The sequence below is a fragment of the Pogona vitticeps genome, chromosome 1, assembly GCF_051106095.1.
Source record: "Pogona vitticeps strain Pit_001003342236 chromosome 1, PviZW2.1, whole genome shotgun sequence".
Lineage (NCBI taxonomy): Eukaryota > Metazoa > Chordata > Lepidosauria > Squamata > Agamidae > Pogona > Pogona vitticeps.
In genome coordinates this window covers 349,525,923-349,543,633 of record NC_135783.1, presented here as the reverse complement: position 1 = coordinate 349,543,633, position 17,711 = coordinate 349,525,923, and the positions used below count along the sequence as shown (strand labels likewise).

Here is a 17,711-nt window from a genome sequence, read left to right as displayed (position 1 = left end):
CCCAAAAATAAGCCCCCATTAAATGAAACCCTACCCTCTACCATTGTGCAGCAACAAGAAGAAGATGACAGGACTCTTTGAATAAATGTAGATGGTTGTACATGGAAAAAATAGAACAGCCCTCGAAAATAAGCTGTAGTGCATTTTTGGAGCAAAAATTAATATAAGACCCTGTCTTATTTTCAGGGAAGCAGGGTAGCATAGCAGTTGCACTGGGAGCTTTGAGTATTCTATGTTCCCCATTGCTCTTTGAAGTGTATCTATTTTATATTTATATTTATTTATTTATTTATTAACTTTGTTTTACTGCACCAATTAGTGTATGGTAAGGTAAAGGTAAAGGTTCCGGTTCCCCTTGGCATTGAGTCCAGTCATGTCTGACTCTAGGGGGCGGTGCTCATCCTCGTCTCCAAGCCGTAGAGCCAGCATTTGTCCATAGACAGTTTCCGTGGTCACGTGGCCAGCGCAACTAGACACAGAACACCGTGACCTTCCCACCGAGGTGGTATCTATTTATCTACTCGCATTTTTACATGCTTTCGAACTGCTAGGTTGGCGAGGAGTTGGGACAAGCGACGGAAGCTCCCTCCATCGCGTGGATTCGCTCTTACGACTGCTTGGTCTTCTGACCTTGCAGCACAGAGGCTCCTGCGATTTAATCTGCAGTGTCACCACGTCCCTACTAGTGTATGGTATACTGATATATTTGCTATTTCTGCCCCACTTCTCTCAAAAGGAGCCCAATTCTACTTTCTGCGTGGAATGTGATTGAGAAGTTTTTGCAAACCATGAGACCTTTTTTATTAAGGCAGGATGGTTTAATGTGTGGGTAAGGATAGTAGGAAATAGTTTGAAAAAACTGATGAAAAATTCTGGAAAGCTTGTTGCCTTTGAACTTTTTCAAGGTTGAGTAACAGGGTTACCCAATTTAGGATTCTGTTTCTATGAATGGCTCATATGATTACTTCTTTCTTTCTGAAAAGTTGTGTTAAACTTTCTGTATATGGCATGGAGCAGGTATTTAAGAAACTGAATACTGCAAAAGAGTGTAAACATAGATTCAAAACTAAAAGCTCTGTTGTAGTGCAAGCTTATGTCACAATATATTTCTTAGGGTCAAGATACTAGAAGCCTTCTTTGCTTCTAGATACTTTCTATCCCATACAGAAAGTTGCTGTTCTTCAATTAAGTAATGGCATGACTATATTCGACAACTGACATACAGTCATCTTTCATTCTTCTTCCCCACAACACAGGCTTACTCTCAGGAACCTGCAGGAAATGTTCCTTCGCAAGTGAGAGAGGATTCGAGTAAACAAAAAGGTAAGAGTATTTGCCCAGAAGTCTTGTGGGCATTTTTCTGAAACCAAGCTCACTGTAACTGGAGCTTGCGATCAAGTCAGAATTGCCTTAAAGTAAACCTCATTGGATTTTTTTCCAAAGCAAGTGAGATATTTAAGGAGTGGCTTTGCCGATTCTACACTCCCAGTGAGTTTCCTATGACTGGGTACAGATTTGAACTCGGGTCTCCTGAATCCTAGTTAGAGATGGGATGTTTGTATTCGTAAATAAACACGAATATCCCACATCCAGGTGGCCTGGATCCCCGGGCCTGCCTCGCAGAACTGACTCGTCCATTTACGGGTTGCGGCGCAGTGGGTGGGATTGGCGTCCTGTTTCATGCAGCAATCTCTGACGAAACCTGGCTGGCGCTCCTTTCTTGCCCTTCTGCCCACTCGGCAGCTGTGCAGGAGGACCCGCCCTCCCACCCCGTCTAGGTTCTGGGAGGCTGGCTTGGGGATCCAGGCCCCCCCAAATCCGGGATATTCATATTGGTTTATGAGTACAAAGACCCCATCTCTAGTCCCAGTCCACGACTCTGTTCTCTCCACCACACTGGGTACCCACTGTGGAGCATACTCCCAGGTAAATGTGCACGGCTTAGTCCCAACTTTTATTTATTGATTTTTTTTTTACCTTTGTTTCCCACATTTCTCTTTGCGAGTCAGATGGAATCTGGATCAACCACCAGAATAAACTTTGATAATTGTTTTTTTTTTGTGACGTGGTATATTCTGTATATATACACACAGTAGTCTGTGTTTTTCAAGACTTGAACCAGGGGAACTTGAAGCAGGATGTCGGCTAGAGGCCTGATTTCTCTTCGGGCAGGGTTTGCTTAAGTTGTCACGTGGAGTAGAGGAACGTACCACATGTCTGTGAAGTGGAGCAATAAATGGCAAGCTGCACAGACTTTGAGGCTCATGATTTTTTTCTTTCCCTGATTTGATTAAATCAGTGGGAAAACTATGTGCTGTTATGCCATCCTCAATAGAGTATTTATTGTATTGTATTTATTTATTTATTAAATTTATACCCCGCCCCTCTAGACCATGTCTACTTGGGGTGGCTTACAACATAAAGTAGTTCTTTTCTTGTTTTGGAAGCTAAGCCGTGCCAGACCTGATGGGCACTTAATTGAAAAACCTCTAGGGAGAGACAAGAGTCTCCGTTTGGGCTGAGAAACAGTCCTGCTGAAAAACCTGATTTGCTGCTGCTAGCTAGTGCCAGAAATACAGTGGGCTAGATGGGCCAGAGGTCGGACTTAATATCAGGAAGCTTCCTCTATTCCTAGTTCTCTAGATTCAAAATTTGCCTGCCAGGATTAGAAGGGTACTTTCAGTTCACTGAGAGTTTCCAGTCCTGTGGAGGAGTCCCAGGGCTGGAATGGAGGAAGCAAACATATCTCTTTCGTGTGTCTTTTCATTCTCCTGCTTCCCTGAGAACTCCTCCTAAGCTTTAGGGCGCCTTCTAAGAAGAGTGGAAAATCTTGAATTTGGAAGCAAAGTGTAAAGTTCCTAGCCCTGTGATTCGTAGTCACCTTCAGGCTTCGATTTGAGACCTAGTGTCAGAGAAATCCTGGAATCTGATGAAACTTGGGAATTCCCATTTCTGCCTTGGAGTTCCATGTAAGGTTGGAGTCGGTCAAGGTGGCATGTGGACTCCAGTCCGGCCTCTCCGCTTATAGATCTTTTGATGATGAGTTGGCCTTTGCTTTCATTTGCGTTTAAGGAACATCTTGCTGAGTATAATGTTTTGGTTTTTTTGTTCTACAGGAGCTGATATTTTTATCTCCCAGTATGATGCCGGTCAGAAGGAGGCAGTAAGAGCTGTGTTCAAGCAACGGTAAGGGTTACTGCGAGTTGATGGTCTCGTTTGTGCATATGTTTACAAACTCGTAATCTTGAGAGGTCAACCTTGAGTGCTCACTGGAAGGACAGGTCCTGAAGTTGAGGCTCCAGTACTTTGGCCATCTCATGAGAAGAGAAGACTCCCTGGAAAAGACCCTGATGTTGGGAAAGTGTGAAGGCAAGAGGAGAAGGGGACGACAGGAGACGAGATGGTTGGACAGTGTCATCGAAGCTAACAACATGAATCTGACCCAACTCTGGGAGGCAGTGGAAGATAGGAAGGCCTGGCGTGCTCTGGTCCATGGGGTCACGAAGAGTCAGACACGACTTAATGACTAAACAACAACAAATTTTGAGAGAATAAAGTTAAAGCTCACTTTGGTTGGATGAGTCTGCCTTTTTGATACTTGCTTATATTACTGTGAAGCCATTGCTTCTCCAGGACACTCTCCAGTGTAGTGTATTTTTAATGTCCATCGCTCAGGCTTTTATCTGACCACTGAACTTCATCCAAGGAGAGTCTTTGAAAATAAATATATTTCACCTGGCCACTGGATGAATGTTGTAGTATCAGAAGAGTTTTTAACGTGGAAAGGAGCCTTGGCATGTGTTCCTTCGATGTGCATTGTATGCAGAAGGTCCCACCATCAATCTGGAATTTCTCCAAAGAAGGATTAAGCAGCTGATGATGAGAAAGGTTTCCTAGCTTCGGACTGTGGAGAGCTGTTGTCAGTCAGAGCGGACAACATTATGTTACTTAGGCAAATAGTCTGGTCCTATGTAAGATAGCTTTCTCTGCCTAGTTATGGACTAGACTATTAATAGCTAGATTCTGGAAAGGTAAAAATGATATTAAATTAGAAGATTGGTATGATGAAGTATGGGACATTGCTTTAAATAATAAATTGACTACTGAACTTAGGATGAAAAGAGGGGAAATAAGTTCAAATATTTTTAATGCTATTTGGGGTAGATTTATTGAATTTGTATTAGTGAAAGGAAAGGGGAAAGCCTCTGAACAAGAATCGATACAATTTGGAAAAGAGGTTCATATTAAAAGTATTGCTCCAAAGGGTTCTGTGGGTATGGGGGTGCACTGTGGTTTAGATTGTATTAGTAAGTGTTTTGTATTCTTGTATTTGCTTTTGTTTTGGAAATTCAAAAATAAACTTAAAAAAAGAAGAGTTATGGACTAATGGTCACAGAGATTGGCTGAACTCCTATTTGCAGCCGAAGCCCAAGGTTTAAGTTTCTGTCTGTTTCTCCCTGGTGCTCCTGCTCGGATTCTTGGAGGAGGCGCCTGAGGGCAGGTCCCCAAGAATCGCATCAGCATCGCTTTGTTTACCAGAGAGGAGCAGACAGAAACTCCTGGGCTTGTGTAGCAAAGAGGACTGCAACCAATAGGTCTCAAAAAGATCTAGGAAAAAAAATTGCCTGGAAAAGATCAAACCACACACCAATGCATGTCTGCCTGTTTAGAATTCAGAACGCTCCTGTGTTTAAAGAAGTGAAGGTACAGCTTCTAGATCATGCATGCCCAGACAAAAAGGACAGCACCAGGTCAACCCAAAGCGAAGTGGATTCAGTTACAACCATTGCAGCTGCCACGGCGGCAGCTATTGCTTCGACGGCGCCACTTCTCAAAGTAAGTAACCAATGGTGGTAAGTTCCACATGTCCCTCAGGGTGCTTCCCAGACCCCATGGAGGAAATGATACACCTTCACCAAGGTGCAAAGACCTAGATAGGTTTTGTCAGTCGTGTAGAACCGTAGAATCATGGAATTGGAAGGGACCTCTAAGGCCGTCGAGTCCTGCTCAAGGCAGGAATCCGAATCAGAGCAGATCGGACGGAAGGTGGTCCCATTTTCTCTTGAAGGCCTCCAGTGTTGGAGGGCTCTCTGCCTCCCGGTCATGGGTTCCATCGTCATACTGCTCTAACAGTTAAGATGCTTTTCCTGATCTTCAGCCTAAATCTGGTTTCCTGTAAATTGAACCCGGTCTTACGCCTCCTACCCTATGGGAGGATTGAGAATGGATCCTGTGCCGCCTCTGTATAACTGCCTTTCAAGCCCAGTAAATGGCACTCACACAGAAAGGTCTCGGCAGGTACTTTGCAGCCCAGGTAAAGATCAGCCGATATAGAGCTCATTGCCATTGTGCAATATTTTACTGTGGTCTAGACCGGCCAATCTCAACCTTTTTTTTGGCTTTTAGGGGCTCTTTCTCAGGTTCTGCCCCCTGTCCGCCCCCATCAAACAAGGATACAACATGAACTTATGAATCGGTGGCCCCCTTCAAATGTGCCAGCCCTCCCCCCCCCCAAGGGGCCATCAGTTTCCCTATTGAGAATGACTGGTCTAGAGAATAAGCTAGATTTTGGCTGAAATCCTATTGTATAGCTACCAAAAAAATAATAATAATTAAAATGCGATTTTTTAATGCTTTTACTAAGTCAAGAAACTGATTTTTTTAAAATTTAAATCGATTCGAATAAAAGAAAAAAAATGTTGAGCTTTAGCCACCCGGATAGCTTCCCAGTGTAACTTGACATTTCCCCTTATAGTAGCCGCCGTCACCCCAAGGTGGACGTGGTCTCTCCGGAGTGCCTCTGCTGGTGCCTTGTGCAATCGGTCAAAACAGAAGTGGCACAACGGCTTGTGCAGTTGTCTTGTGCTACCTTTGCCACCGGGATGGAGCACTGATGATGGTGTAACTTTACACGGTGCCCTAATGAGTAGGGTTCTGGCCATTATTCCTTTGTGACCAATCCACAGTTACCTTGAGAGTTAGAAGAGGTAGCCGTGTTAATCTGTGCAAGCATATCAGGCAAAAGCCAGGGGGAATTAATAATAATAATAATAATAATAATAATAATAATAATAATAATAATAATAATAATAATAATAATAATAATAATAATAATAATAATAATAATAATAATAATAATAATAATACAAAAAACGTGGCACCTTAAAGACTATTTTAATGTGGGCTTTCATGGCCAAATCCACTTCTTCAGACATAGTTCCACTCTTATTTAATTTAAACCCCTCACCCCCCTGTCTCCCCCTTTTTTAGGTCCAGAGTGACTTGGAAGCAAAAGTGAGTTCTGTTTCTGAAGTCCTTAATAAGTTACACGAGACGGATCGGCGGCTGCAGCGTGTAGTAGAGCAGCGACACCTCGAGGGGCCCCCTTGCCATCCAAAGGCCTGCCAGCTTGACAAGCAGATGAATCTGTTTATGGAGCAGCGAATTCGCCATCTTGAAACCTTACAGCAGCAGCAAATGAATATCCAGGTACTGACAGGGGAATGTCGTATCCTGCTCTTGCTAGTTGATGCTTTTTTGTGGTTGTTTATTTATCTGGTGGGATGACATGGTGTCAGCCAATCCTATCCCTCACTTTCCAGATTTAAGATTACGGATGTATATGAAGTATAGATAAAATTAAAAACAAATTAAAATGACCTGCAGGGGACTACTTCAGTAGCATTATCTTAGCCGTTTGCTAGAGCTTCTCTTGAAACATGTTATGGGGCATCCATTGCAGGCATGTAACTGCTGCATGGATTGAATTTCTCCACAGTCACAGCAAATTTGTCCTGTATCCAAATAGCTCTATTTTAGTTGGTTGTTTTCTTGGATTTCTTCTACTGAAGCCGTACTTTCTTCTTCCTAGTCCCATTTAATTAGCTCTGCGCTGAACTCGGGTGGCGTCAAAACTGTCAGCACAGCATCCTCCACAGAACCAACAAAACACGCCATGAAGGCAGGAAGGTCACTGGGCAGTCAAACGTCGCCTCCTCAGAAAGATTTATTTCCTTCCAGTGCAACGCATGCGGAAGGTGGGAGAGTGGTCGCTTCTTCTTTTACATTTTTCTCTGTCCTTTATAATTCTTTCTCAATGCAGCTGGGAAATTAGGCAGGGGATGTATAAATGGATAGAGGGAAGCGCTTTTCCCTCTCATGCAGTACCAGAACGAGGGGACAGTTGGGAGAGTGAGAACAGACCAACGAAAAGTGTTCTTAACCAGTGTGATGTTAGTCTGTGGAACTCCTTGCCACGGGATGTGGTGATGGCATCTGGCATCTGGATGCCTTTCAAAGGGAATTGGACAGATTTCTGGAGGAAAAGTCCATCGCAGGTGACAAGTCATGATGGGGATGTAGAATCTCCAGGTTTAGAAGGAAGTTCCCTCCAAAGGCCAGATGCAGGGGAGGGGCATCAGGAGACAGGGATCTCGTCGTTTCGTGTGCTCCCAGAGGCATCTGGTGGGGCCACTGTTGAAATGTGGGAAGCTGGACTAGATGGGCCCTTGGCCTGATCCAGCAGGGCTCCTCTTAGATTCTTATGTTAAGGAGCAAAAAGCAGTGTTTTGTATTTCTTGTCAAAACTGCTTCTGTGGTCCTTGTTAGTTTATTCCCCCCCCCCCCAACTAGATCAGTGATGGCGAACCTATGGCATGCGTGCCACAGCCGGCACACAGAGCCCTCTCTGTGGGCACATGAGCCATAAGTCACCATAGAGAAATATTTACCTGTCCTCCGATCCCGGATTTTGGCACTGCCCTCTGCTGGTGCAGTAGTCCAGCGGAGGGGTGTAATGGCGACCATTACCGGTCTAACCCAATGGGGGATTGGAGTACCAGTAAGTATTTATTTGTTAATACCGCCCATAGGGGGAAAAATAAACCAAGCATTTAACCCTTGCAGTGCAGGAGCAGTTGTTCTTTCTAAACTAAAACCTCAGCATTTGGGGTTTAATTGCAGTATTGGCACTTTGAAATAAATAAGTTGATTTTGTGTTGCAGTTTGAGCACTTGGGCTCAAAAAGGTTCACCATCACTGATCTAGATGCACAGAAGATATTGGATTAATATTCAAAAGCATTTAAGTGCAAGGTAGAATACAGTAGGAGTGTGGTATCTGCAGGAGAACGATTCTAAGCCTCCCCCATGGAGACCAAAAAATGCTATAAATAACATGGTCTTTGGCTCCCTCTTGTGGCCAGTTCTGGTAATGTTATTTTTAGAAATATGTATTTATGGGATAATTCTTTTAATATTCTTGGACTGCGGATAAGTGAATCAGCAGATCCTGATACTCTGGATAAGGGGGTCCTACTGTATTTCTTTTTTCAATGATCCACCTAGCAGTTTTAATAGTGGGTCAGCTCCAGTCACAACAAAACGCAGGAAGATATCCTTTGATTTGTATTCCTGCATCGAGCCAGGAGTTGGACTCGATGGTTTTGGGTCTTCTAACTTCAGTTTCTTCTCTGTTTCCCTTTTCAGCTCTCTGGTCCGTAGGTCCATTTCAGTTTTCATAGCGCAGCAGCCTGGGATAGCAGAGTAACCTGGTCTATCAGTTTCAAAGTGTGGTCTCTAGACCTCAATCATATTGTGGTTTCTGGTTCTAGTTCTTCTAGTTTGCCATGCAGTCAGAAACTGTGGCATCTCTATTCAGAAATCTCATGACACTGTTTAAACATCTTTAGCCACGGAATGATGCGATGTCTAGACTTGAACTTATGTGAAAATAAGGAATGGTGAGCTTAGTATAGTTGTCTGATTCCTTCAGCAACCCTTAGCATATTTGGAAAGACTGCTACAGAGTTTTCTGCGTGATTATAGCTTGAATTTGCAAGCTAGAGATCAGAGGGGATGGAAGGACATAAGGGACACAACTGTCCGTCTCCCTACTAAACTCCGCCATAGGTCTTTTCTTTAGAAAATTTCCTCAATTAAAATGCTGCTTTTGAAACATGGGTACTCTGCCTAGGTCTAGAGCTTTGCAGCAGTCACAGATTTGGCAGCACATGCCATTTTGCATTAAATATTTTATGAAATGGGTGGCCAATGGTTACTCTGTGGAGCTGTCTAGTACATTTGCTACCTTCTTGATCCCCAGTTTTTTCTGTCTTCTTTGTTAACTGAACGGGTTCCATCTTGCTGAGATTCTTTTAAGCGGTGGCGAGGTCTCATTTTATTACAACCTTTATTGTTTTGAATCTCTTTTTAACATGCCGTCTTTGATGGATAAATCAGTTTTTCTTCCTGCGTTGCAGCCTCTTCACGGCATTTTGGAAGCCACGGTGTTCCCATGCAGAAGTCCCCACTGAAGACCCCAGCGCCTCGGAAATACGCTCCGGTACCCGTAGCTAAAGATGTCAAGATCTCACAGAACTTGTCTAAGAGAGAACAACCTATTGGAGAAAAGGAAAACATTTGTCAGCCGCCTTGTGGAGGAATTCTAGGTAAGATGGGGGAAAGTCCACAGTCAGATGCTCCTTTCCCTCTTGCTTACACAGATGTGCCCATGAGAATATCTCACACTTGCCTGTATTAAACATATCTCACATTCTTAAATGTACAGGAGGATCCCCCTATCCACGGTCTTGACATCCGCTGATTCACTTATCCGCTAGCTGAAAATACTAAATAAAAAACCCTGGAAGTATGTTTTTCCCAGAAGGGCACCAGAGACCATGCAATGTACAGCATTCAATGCTTCCTCATTTTTTCAGCAGCCATGGCGGGGGGCGGGGGGTGGGGCTTGGAATGGATCCCTTGTGCATACTGTGATCCTACTGTATTTTAGGCTTTTTTATTCTAAATACAGTGGTGTTCAATTATAGCTGTGGAATGGCTTGTATGAAGTTCTGGAGGCGACTTTTGTCATTAGCAGACATTGTTCCGATCGGGTCAGTGTTGAAGCTTGACCAAGAGATATTCCCCCCCCCCCATGGAGTTTCTATAAAAGATTTCTGAGTTTCTATAAAAGAGTTTAAAATTAATAGTCACTGTGTGGTATCACACGTATCTTAAGAGCCCCCTCTGTGACCATGGAAATGCTCATATTCAGGAAGAGAACCTATTAAATAATCCATATTTGTGAATGTGTACATGGAACCTTATTTAACTAAAATAAAGCATTGTGGCTGATCTCTTTTCAGGGGGTGGAAACCTTCTGGAGCAAATCTTGAATTCCCAAGAAACTCTGTTAAGTGGGGAGACATCTTCAAGGAAGGAGCCTGCAAACAACAATGCAGTGCCACGAAATTTTGGAAGACAGTAGTAAGTGTCTCCTATATGAGTTTTTGTTCTTGGCTTTTCAAGCTAGACAAGGGCCAGCTGTTTGTTGTTGTGATGGCAGTTGTTTTAAACCTGCAGTACTAAAAGGGGGGGGGGTTGTTCTTTTCTCTCCTTTGCTATTTTTTTTAGATTTCTTCTACTTCTTCATATCTTAGGTAAAGGTTCCCCTTGACATTTAGTCCAGTTGTGTCTTGACTCTAGGGTGCTGTGCTCATCCCTGTTTTCAAGCAGTAGATCCAGCATTTGTCTGTAGACAGTTTCCATGGTCATGTGGCCAGTGCGACTTAGACACGGTACCATGGTGGTACCTATTTATCTTCTTGCATTTGCATGCTTTCGAACGGCTAGGTTGGCAGGAGCTGGGACAAGCGAAGGGAGCTCACTCCGTCGCGTGGATTCGATCTTACAATTGCTGGTCTTCTGACCTTACAGCACAGAGGCTTCTGCGGTTTAACCCACAACGCCACCACGTCCCTCTTCATATCTTGGGATTTCTCAAAAACACGCTAAACTCTTTTTCAGCATCCTAGTCGTCCCTCGTTCTCACTGATGCTGTTTTGGCTACATTCCTAAAAATATATTTCCTAACCCACTTCAGTTTAGCAGTGAGGCTTTATCTTGTTGTCCAGTACCATATAAGTCAAGGATTTGCTTTCAGAGGCTTCCTTGACTGTAATCCATGTTGTTGACAATGGTTAGTTTTTGAAAACATTCAGTGAAGAAGTAGGCAATATTTTCAGAACAGGTTTGAAATCAGAGAAATAATGGATTGGATGGGAAATCAGCTTGCTTTATATCTCTGCTGAGCTGACAACAGAACACCAGCTCAGCTAACTCATGACAACTGCAGTAGCCAAGAACAGGCATGCTTGGGTGTCAAGTCTTCCTACAATTGGTTGTTGTGGCTTTTTCGGGATATTTGGCCGTGTTCTGAAGGTTGTTCTTCCTAACGTTTCGCCAGCCTCTGTGGCCGGCATCTTCAGAGGACAGGAATCAAAACGCTGTCTGTACTCTGTCCTACAATTGTCAGATGTCTTATTTCAGTAGGAAGGTCTGCCGCTCCTCAGAGTTGCTTGTTTTCAGCCACGGTGCATGACACACACAGTCCTATTTTCCAAGAATGTTGTACAAATGCTGCAGGTTAGTTGGCAATATAACCTTAACTCAGCAGAGGCCTACAACTAGAAATGGGCACAAACCAGTTTGTCCCAGCTCATCCCAGTTTGTAAAGGCAGCAGCACCAAGTATGCTTCTCCCCTCCCCTCCCTTCTCTGGCTCAGTCATCCCCTCATCAGACCTGGCATGGTAGCTTCTGCCACCTCCTCAACTGATAAATATTGGGAATCTTTAAAACCCAATTGAAAACATGGTTGTACATCCAGGCCTTCCCTCCAGTCAATACCTGATTTCTTTTCTATTCCTTCTTATTTTATTCTCACTCTATTTTATTATAACTGTATCAAATGATTATGTAATGTTCTTGTGTTTTATTGTTTTATCCTATACTGGAAGCTGCCTAGAGTGGTCGAGTAGACCAGATAGGCGGGGTATAAATCAAATGAATGAATGAATGAATGAATGAATGAATGAATGAATGAATGATCCAGTCCTGGCAAGACCTCGGCTTCTCTGCCCCACCTTCTTGGCTGATCTCCCAATCAGAGATAAGGGCGGGGCAGAGAAGTCTGTGCTCTTGCCCTTGACTGGGAGATCAGCCAAGGAGGAGGTGGGAAAAGCAAGCTAGCTGGGCCTGGTGAGTGCCTGGATCGGCTGAGGAGGCGGGAAAGGGCTGCTGCCTTTACAAAATGGGACGAAATGGTTCAAGCCCATTTCTCTCTCCAAGTTAGACTCTTGTGAGAACACACGCCTTTGTCAGCTGCACTGAACATTTTGAAATACTCTTCTTAGCAGATCCAGCCTTTTCCAGACGGAGCCTTTCCACACCTTTGAAAACACAAATCAGAATCTCAATCCGGTTGAGAGGACAGTTCAGAAAGCAGACGAGGTGCTTCGAGATCTTGGACAGCTAAAGAGGGAAATGTGTGGCATACTGCAGGTAAAGAACTCTTACCGGGATTGTTAACAGACAAGAAAAGCTCGAGCAAAATCTTGAGATCTGTATTGCGAATCAAATCCATCCTGTCTGAAAATCCAGACTTTAGACATCAGTGCAAACAGAACGGTTCTGCAGACAGAACGCCATAGATCTCATGCTGTCTGCGTAAGGTGCTCCTTAAACTCCTGGTGTACATTTTGTTTAAGAACAGTGTATAATAGTTGGAACTAAAGAGAGGCTTCTGCTCTTAAAAAGAGAGAAGGTTTCCTGTGCAGCGTAGTGTGCGAGGCAGAAGAGAGTCTTGGATTTATGTCAGGGAGAGCTGGCTTCCTCTTCCTACTCAGCTATGAAACTCACTGGGGCAATTTTGGACAGTCCAGCATGTTTTCTTCAAACCATATACAGTGGGGTCTCGACTTACGAACAGCTCGACATACGAACATTTCGACTTACGAACCGCTCTCATAGGAATATATGGACTCGACTTACGAACTTAGATTCGAGTTACGAACTCTTTTTTCCCCTTTTTTTTAAAGCTAAGTCATCTTAGGTTACTGTAAAAGGAAAAAAAGAAAAAATATCCCCCTCTAGTGGCAGAAGGCGGAATAGCAGCTTCCCGTTAGTTTCTACGGACGAAAAGAGCAGATACGGATTAAATGGTTTTCAATGCATTTCAATGCAGATTCGACTTAAGAACTTTTCGATCTGAGAACTGCCTTCCAATACGGATTAAGTTCGTAAGTCGAGACCCCACTGTATAGCACACAGTTGCAAGGAATCCATAGAATAGTTTGATCCATTCCCCTCCTTTTTGTTTATGGTTTTCCCTGTGTTGTGGAGAATACGCAACATGTCTTGATCAACAATGGACTATTCTTTTTTTCTAGTTACCTAAACAATTGCATTGATTGCACTGGACAGAGAGAGAGAGAGAGAGAGCCTCCGAAGTAATGGTTCCCAACTTTGGGTCCCCAGATGTTCTTGGTCTACCAGAAGCCTTCACCATTAGCTGTGCTGGTTGGCATTTCTGGGCGTTGCAGTCCAAGAACATCTGGGTTGGGAACCGCTTCTCTAAGGAATCAGTAACATTTTATTAGGATAAATAAGATTTTAAAAATACAGAATTATTAGAATGAGGCTTTGAAGTAGGCTGGCTAAAGGAATGGGGTTTTATTTCTTTCTTTTGAGAGCTGCAAGGATAAAGAGGGGTTTGGAAACATTTTGATTTTTAAAAAGGTGCCATGAAATGTAACAATTATGTTATATGCTACTTCCAGTGGAAATATGGAAGAGGAGGTCTTAAATGGGTCCAAAATGCTGCAGCTAGATGGTTAACTGAGGCTGGTTGCAAGGAACGTGTAACCCTTGTTACAAGCAGCTTCACCGGCTATCGATCCGTTTCCAAGCACAATCTAAAGTGCTGGTTTTAACCTAGAAAGCCCTAAACGGCCTGGATCTAAGCTATCTCAAAGATTGTGTCTCCCTTTCTGAGCTGGCTCAGGTGTGAAGCTCATCAGAGGAGGCCTTCCTCTCGGTCCCACCATCTTCAAAGGTGCATCTGATGGGGACACAGGAGGCGAGGGCCTTCTCTGTGGCTGCTCCTTTAGACTGTGGAACTCCCTCCCACAAGACGCCCACCAGGCCCCCTCTTGGCTGTCCTTCCGCAAGCAGGCACGACCTTTCTCTTCAGGAAGCCTTTTCCTTAATGGCAGGTGGTCTGAGAGGGTTTTTTTTTAATGGATTGTTGTGCTCTGTTGTTTTAAATACATTTTAGTATGGATTATATTTAACATTTTAAAATAAAATAGTTGTTTAATTCCTTTTTAAAATATTTATATACTTACTGTTACTGTTTTCAGCTTTTTAATATTGTCTTTTAATTGTTGTAAGTTGCCTAGGTGCTTTTAAGGAGAAAGGTGGGCTAAAAATGAATGCCTCGTCCCTTCTGTTTTGCTTCCGTTTGAAAATTCGTTCAGTCGTGCCATGCGATGCTTAAGCTTTTAAGCTATGCTTTGTTATTATTGTTTGCAATTTAGTGTTTTGTTTGATGGAGCTGATTTTAAATGTTTGTAAACCGCCCAGAATAGTGTTTCGGCACTAATGTAGCAATAAATAAATTAAAAGTAAAATATGAAATCAATAAAATATTTTAAATAAAGAATATAAACACAGTGTTGTTTTGTCTGCACTGGGAACATTGTCCTGAATATATGGTTCATTATTTTCTTTCTCTTTTTCTGCCTTGCAGGATGCAAAGGAGTGGAAATCGGACATGAATAGTTTTATAAAGGTTCTGTGTCACTTAATTTTTTAAAAAAATCTTGATTGCCTTTACGTTCTGAGACACTTGAGTAGAATCAATGCACTCAAACCGCAAACATGTAATCCTTAAAAATCACAAGATGGTAGCACCAGAAATGTTCCTTGGCTCTTTTCTTAGTTACTGAAATGGGACAACATTAGAAACCATTAGCTCTGGTGACTCTATATCACCTCCATTGTCAGAGGCAGGATGTCTCCATGTATCAGTGCTGTTGCCGCCCCATTTTCTGGCAACGTATCTCCTCTTGCAGCGTCTGGTTGGCCATTGTGGGAGCAAAATGCTGGGGGGGAAATTATGAACAGGAAGCCAACAGACCTCCAGAACCAGCAGAGAACCCCATATAGTTAGGTACAGTGGTGCCTCGCTTAACGGCGATAATCCGTTCCAGGAAAATCGCCATTAAGCGAAAACATTGTAAAGCGAAAATAAAAAGCCCATTGAAACGCATTGAAAACCTTTCAATGCGTTCCAGTGGGCTTAAAACTCACCGTCCAGCGAAGATCCTCCATATGGCGACCATTTTTGCTTCCTGTATAGCGAGGAATCCATCCCTAAACACAGCGGGGAGCCATTTTAATTACCCGGTGGCCATTTTGAAACCACCAATCAGCTGTTCTAAAAATGTCGTTTTGCGAAGAATCGGTTCCCGAAGCTTATGGGTTCAAGCATAGGCTGCAGGGAAAACATGAAATGTCACAGTAATCCTCAACTGATGAGGATTGGGGACAGATTAAAAAATTACCTTTCTAACTTCTATTATTTCTGACCATATAATGCTCATTTTTGTGAAGTTTGGCCAGTGATGCGGCTTTGGCAGCCATTTTGGGGGGGGTCCTAGAAGCAAATCCCCCCAAACCAGCCTTGATGAGGAAGCTCACGTAGAACAAGAATCAAGTTTCTCCAGGAGAAATTGAAATTTAGGGGTTCCCAGCTTCATGGCCTTTACATGTGACCCTATAAACATGTATAGCTGGACTTATTAATATCATCTAGTGCTGAGGGCTGTCACAATTAACATTTTTCTTGAAATTGTAGACTACCTCGCATGTCAGGAAACCTGCGCAAGTGGAGGATTGCCTACCGCCGTCTCTGCCTGCCCATCCGTTGAGGTCATCATCCGATGCTCTTAACCATGTGCCCTCAAAAACAGAGGTATTGTGGGTGGAAACCAGGGAGGGGGCTTTCTCAGATATACCCGTGGAATGCTCTCCCCAAACAATCCTGTTTGCTCTTTCCTTGGCGCAAGACAAAGACATGATTTGCCCACTTTCTAAAGAATTGTAAGGCGTTGGCTGCATGTTTTCCTGCTTGTCATTGATCTTACTTTCCTCCCTTCCCTGCATATATATTAACTTTCATAAATTAAGTCTGCACAAGGGTAAGGAGATTATCATCAGGAGGTGGGATTTTTGATAGTTAAAGAGATCCTACTTCTGGCGTGTGGCTCATCTCACTTAACTGTGATCCGTCTCGGTGCACGTGAGGTGTGAAAGCCCCCTGAAGGAAGTGGAGAATCTTAATTACTGGAATCCTCCCTTTCCTGGCAACATTACCTAGCACAGAGAGATCGTTAGCAATTTAAGAGTTCCTGCTTCTGTCTTGTGCCCCATACGTCTCACCTGTAGACTGTCTTGTTGCTGCTCTAGGTTATAGATCCTGTTGAGTCCCCTTCTGGGGAGAAAGGGGACCGATAAATAAAACAAACAAGCATGCTCTGCTGTTGTTTAGTTGTTAAGTCATGTGCGACTCTTCGTGACCCCATGGACCAGAGCACGCCAGGCCTTCCTGTCTTCCTCTGCCTCCCGGAGTTGGGTCAAATTCATGTTGGTCTCTTCGATGACACTGTCCAGCCATTTCCTCCTCTGTCGTCCCCTTCTCCTCTTGCCTTCACACTTTCCTAACATCAAGGTCTTCTCCAAGGAGTCTTCTCTTCTCATCAGATGGCCAAAGTATTGCAGGATCTGTCCTTCCAGTGAGCACTCAGGGTTGATTTCCTTCAAGATGGATGAGCAAGATTTTGTCCGCTCTTTCATGATAAAGTTTTGCAGGGTGGTGGTGTTTGTTTTTGTTAAATTGATGTATTGTAAGCAATCCAGATGAATTTGACCCAACTCCGGGAGGCAATGGAAGACAGGAGAGCCTGGAGTGCTTTGGTCCATGGGGACACGAAGATTCGGACACGACTTTATGACTAAACAACAACAAAAAGCAATCCAGAAATACGTATTTCGGAAAGAAAGTACATTTCATTCAGGATTCTCCAAATGTGGCTTTATTTTTGGAGAAAAGGCAGCTTTTATCTCTGCATATTATTTTAAGCTTCTCTGATATATCTCTTGAAAACCAGCTAGTTCAGTGGCTTTTTAGAGGGGGAAAAAAACCTCAAGCGGCATAGTGTCTTTTATGCTTTGCTCTTAAAAATGGGGGCCAAAATACATTTACTTTTCTGGCAGTATTTTCCTTTACACTGCAATCCTATGACCACTTACCTGAAACAAACCCTATTGAACTCATTGGGGCTTATTTTTGATCAAACATATATAGAATTGTCATAATATTTCTTTGCTCATCACAAGGGGGTACAGAGTGTCACTTTCAAGATATAGCTGGGCAGCAGCTCCCACCATTCTTCATTGTTATTGTCTGGCATTTTTTTTAAATGTGTTTGTTGTGTTCTAGAGATACAAATATATTTCCAGTTCTGAAACTGGCCTGTGTCCCAGAAGCCTCTTATAGGCAGTAGATGACAGAGCAAATACAAAGTCAAGTTTGGTTTTGGATTTAAAATGGATTTTAAATGTGTGTTTTAAAATCTGTTTTAAGAAGATGTTGAAAAGCTCACTATCTTTCGTTCCTCCCCCCCCCTTTGTTTTCTTCTTTCTTCCTGTGTTTCATTGTGTTTTCTTAAAAAAAAAGAATAAGAAGAATGAAACTACCATTTCTGCACAAGGGCGGAAGGCAGGGTTTCACTTCACTGGGGCTCATTTTGGGAGTAGGGCTTATATGACGAGCATCCTGAAAAATCCTCCTAGGGCTTATTTTCAGG

At 43.2% G+C, this 17,711-nt stretch overlaps 1 protein-coding gene across 5 annotated transcripts in view; it reads left to right on the top strand.

The window, feature by feature from the left end:
• KIAA0586 (KIAA0586 ortholog) overlaps positions 1–17,711 on the top strand; it is a 94,835-nt gene that overhangs the window by 5,727 nt on the left and 71,397 nt on the right. For all 5 annotated transcript variants that reach the window (XM_078383926.1, XM_078383922.1, XM_072986831.2 and 2 more), the window contains exons 4-13: positions 1,257–1,323; positions 3,117–3,186; positions 4,671–4,836; positions 6,271–6,489; positions 6,872–7,037; positions 9,260–9,448; positions 10,148–10,268; positions 12,195–12,342; positions 14,591–14,632; positions 15,701–15,817. In XM_078383926.1, the coding sequence (XP_078240052.1) occupies positions 1,257–1,323; positions 3,117–3,186; positions 4,671–4,836; positions 6,271–6,489; positions 6,872–7,037; positions 9,260–9,448; positions 10,148–10,268; positions 12,195–12,342; positions 14,591–14,632; positions 15,701–15,817 (1,305 nt within the window). The remainder of the gene's footprint in view (positions 1–1,256; positions 1,324–3,116; positions 3,187–4,670; positions 4,837–6,270; positions 6,490–6,871; positions 7,038–9,259; positions 9,449–10,147; positions 10,269–12,194; positions 12,343–14,590; positions 14,633–15,700; positions 15,818–17,711) is intronic.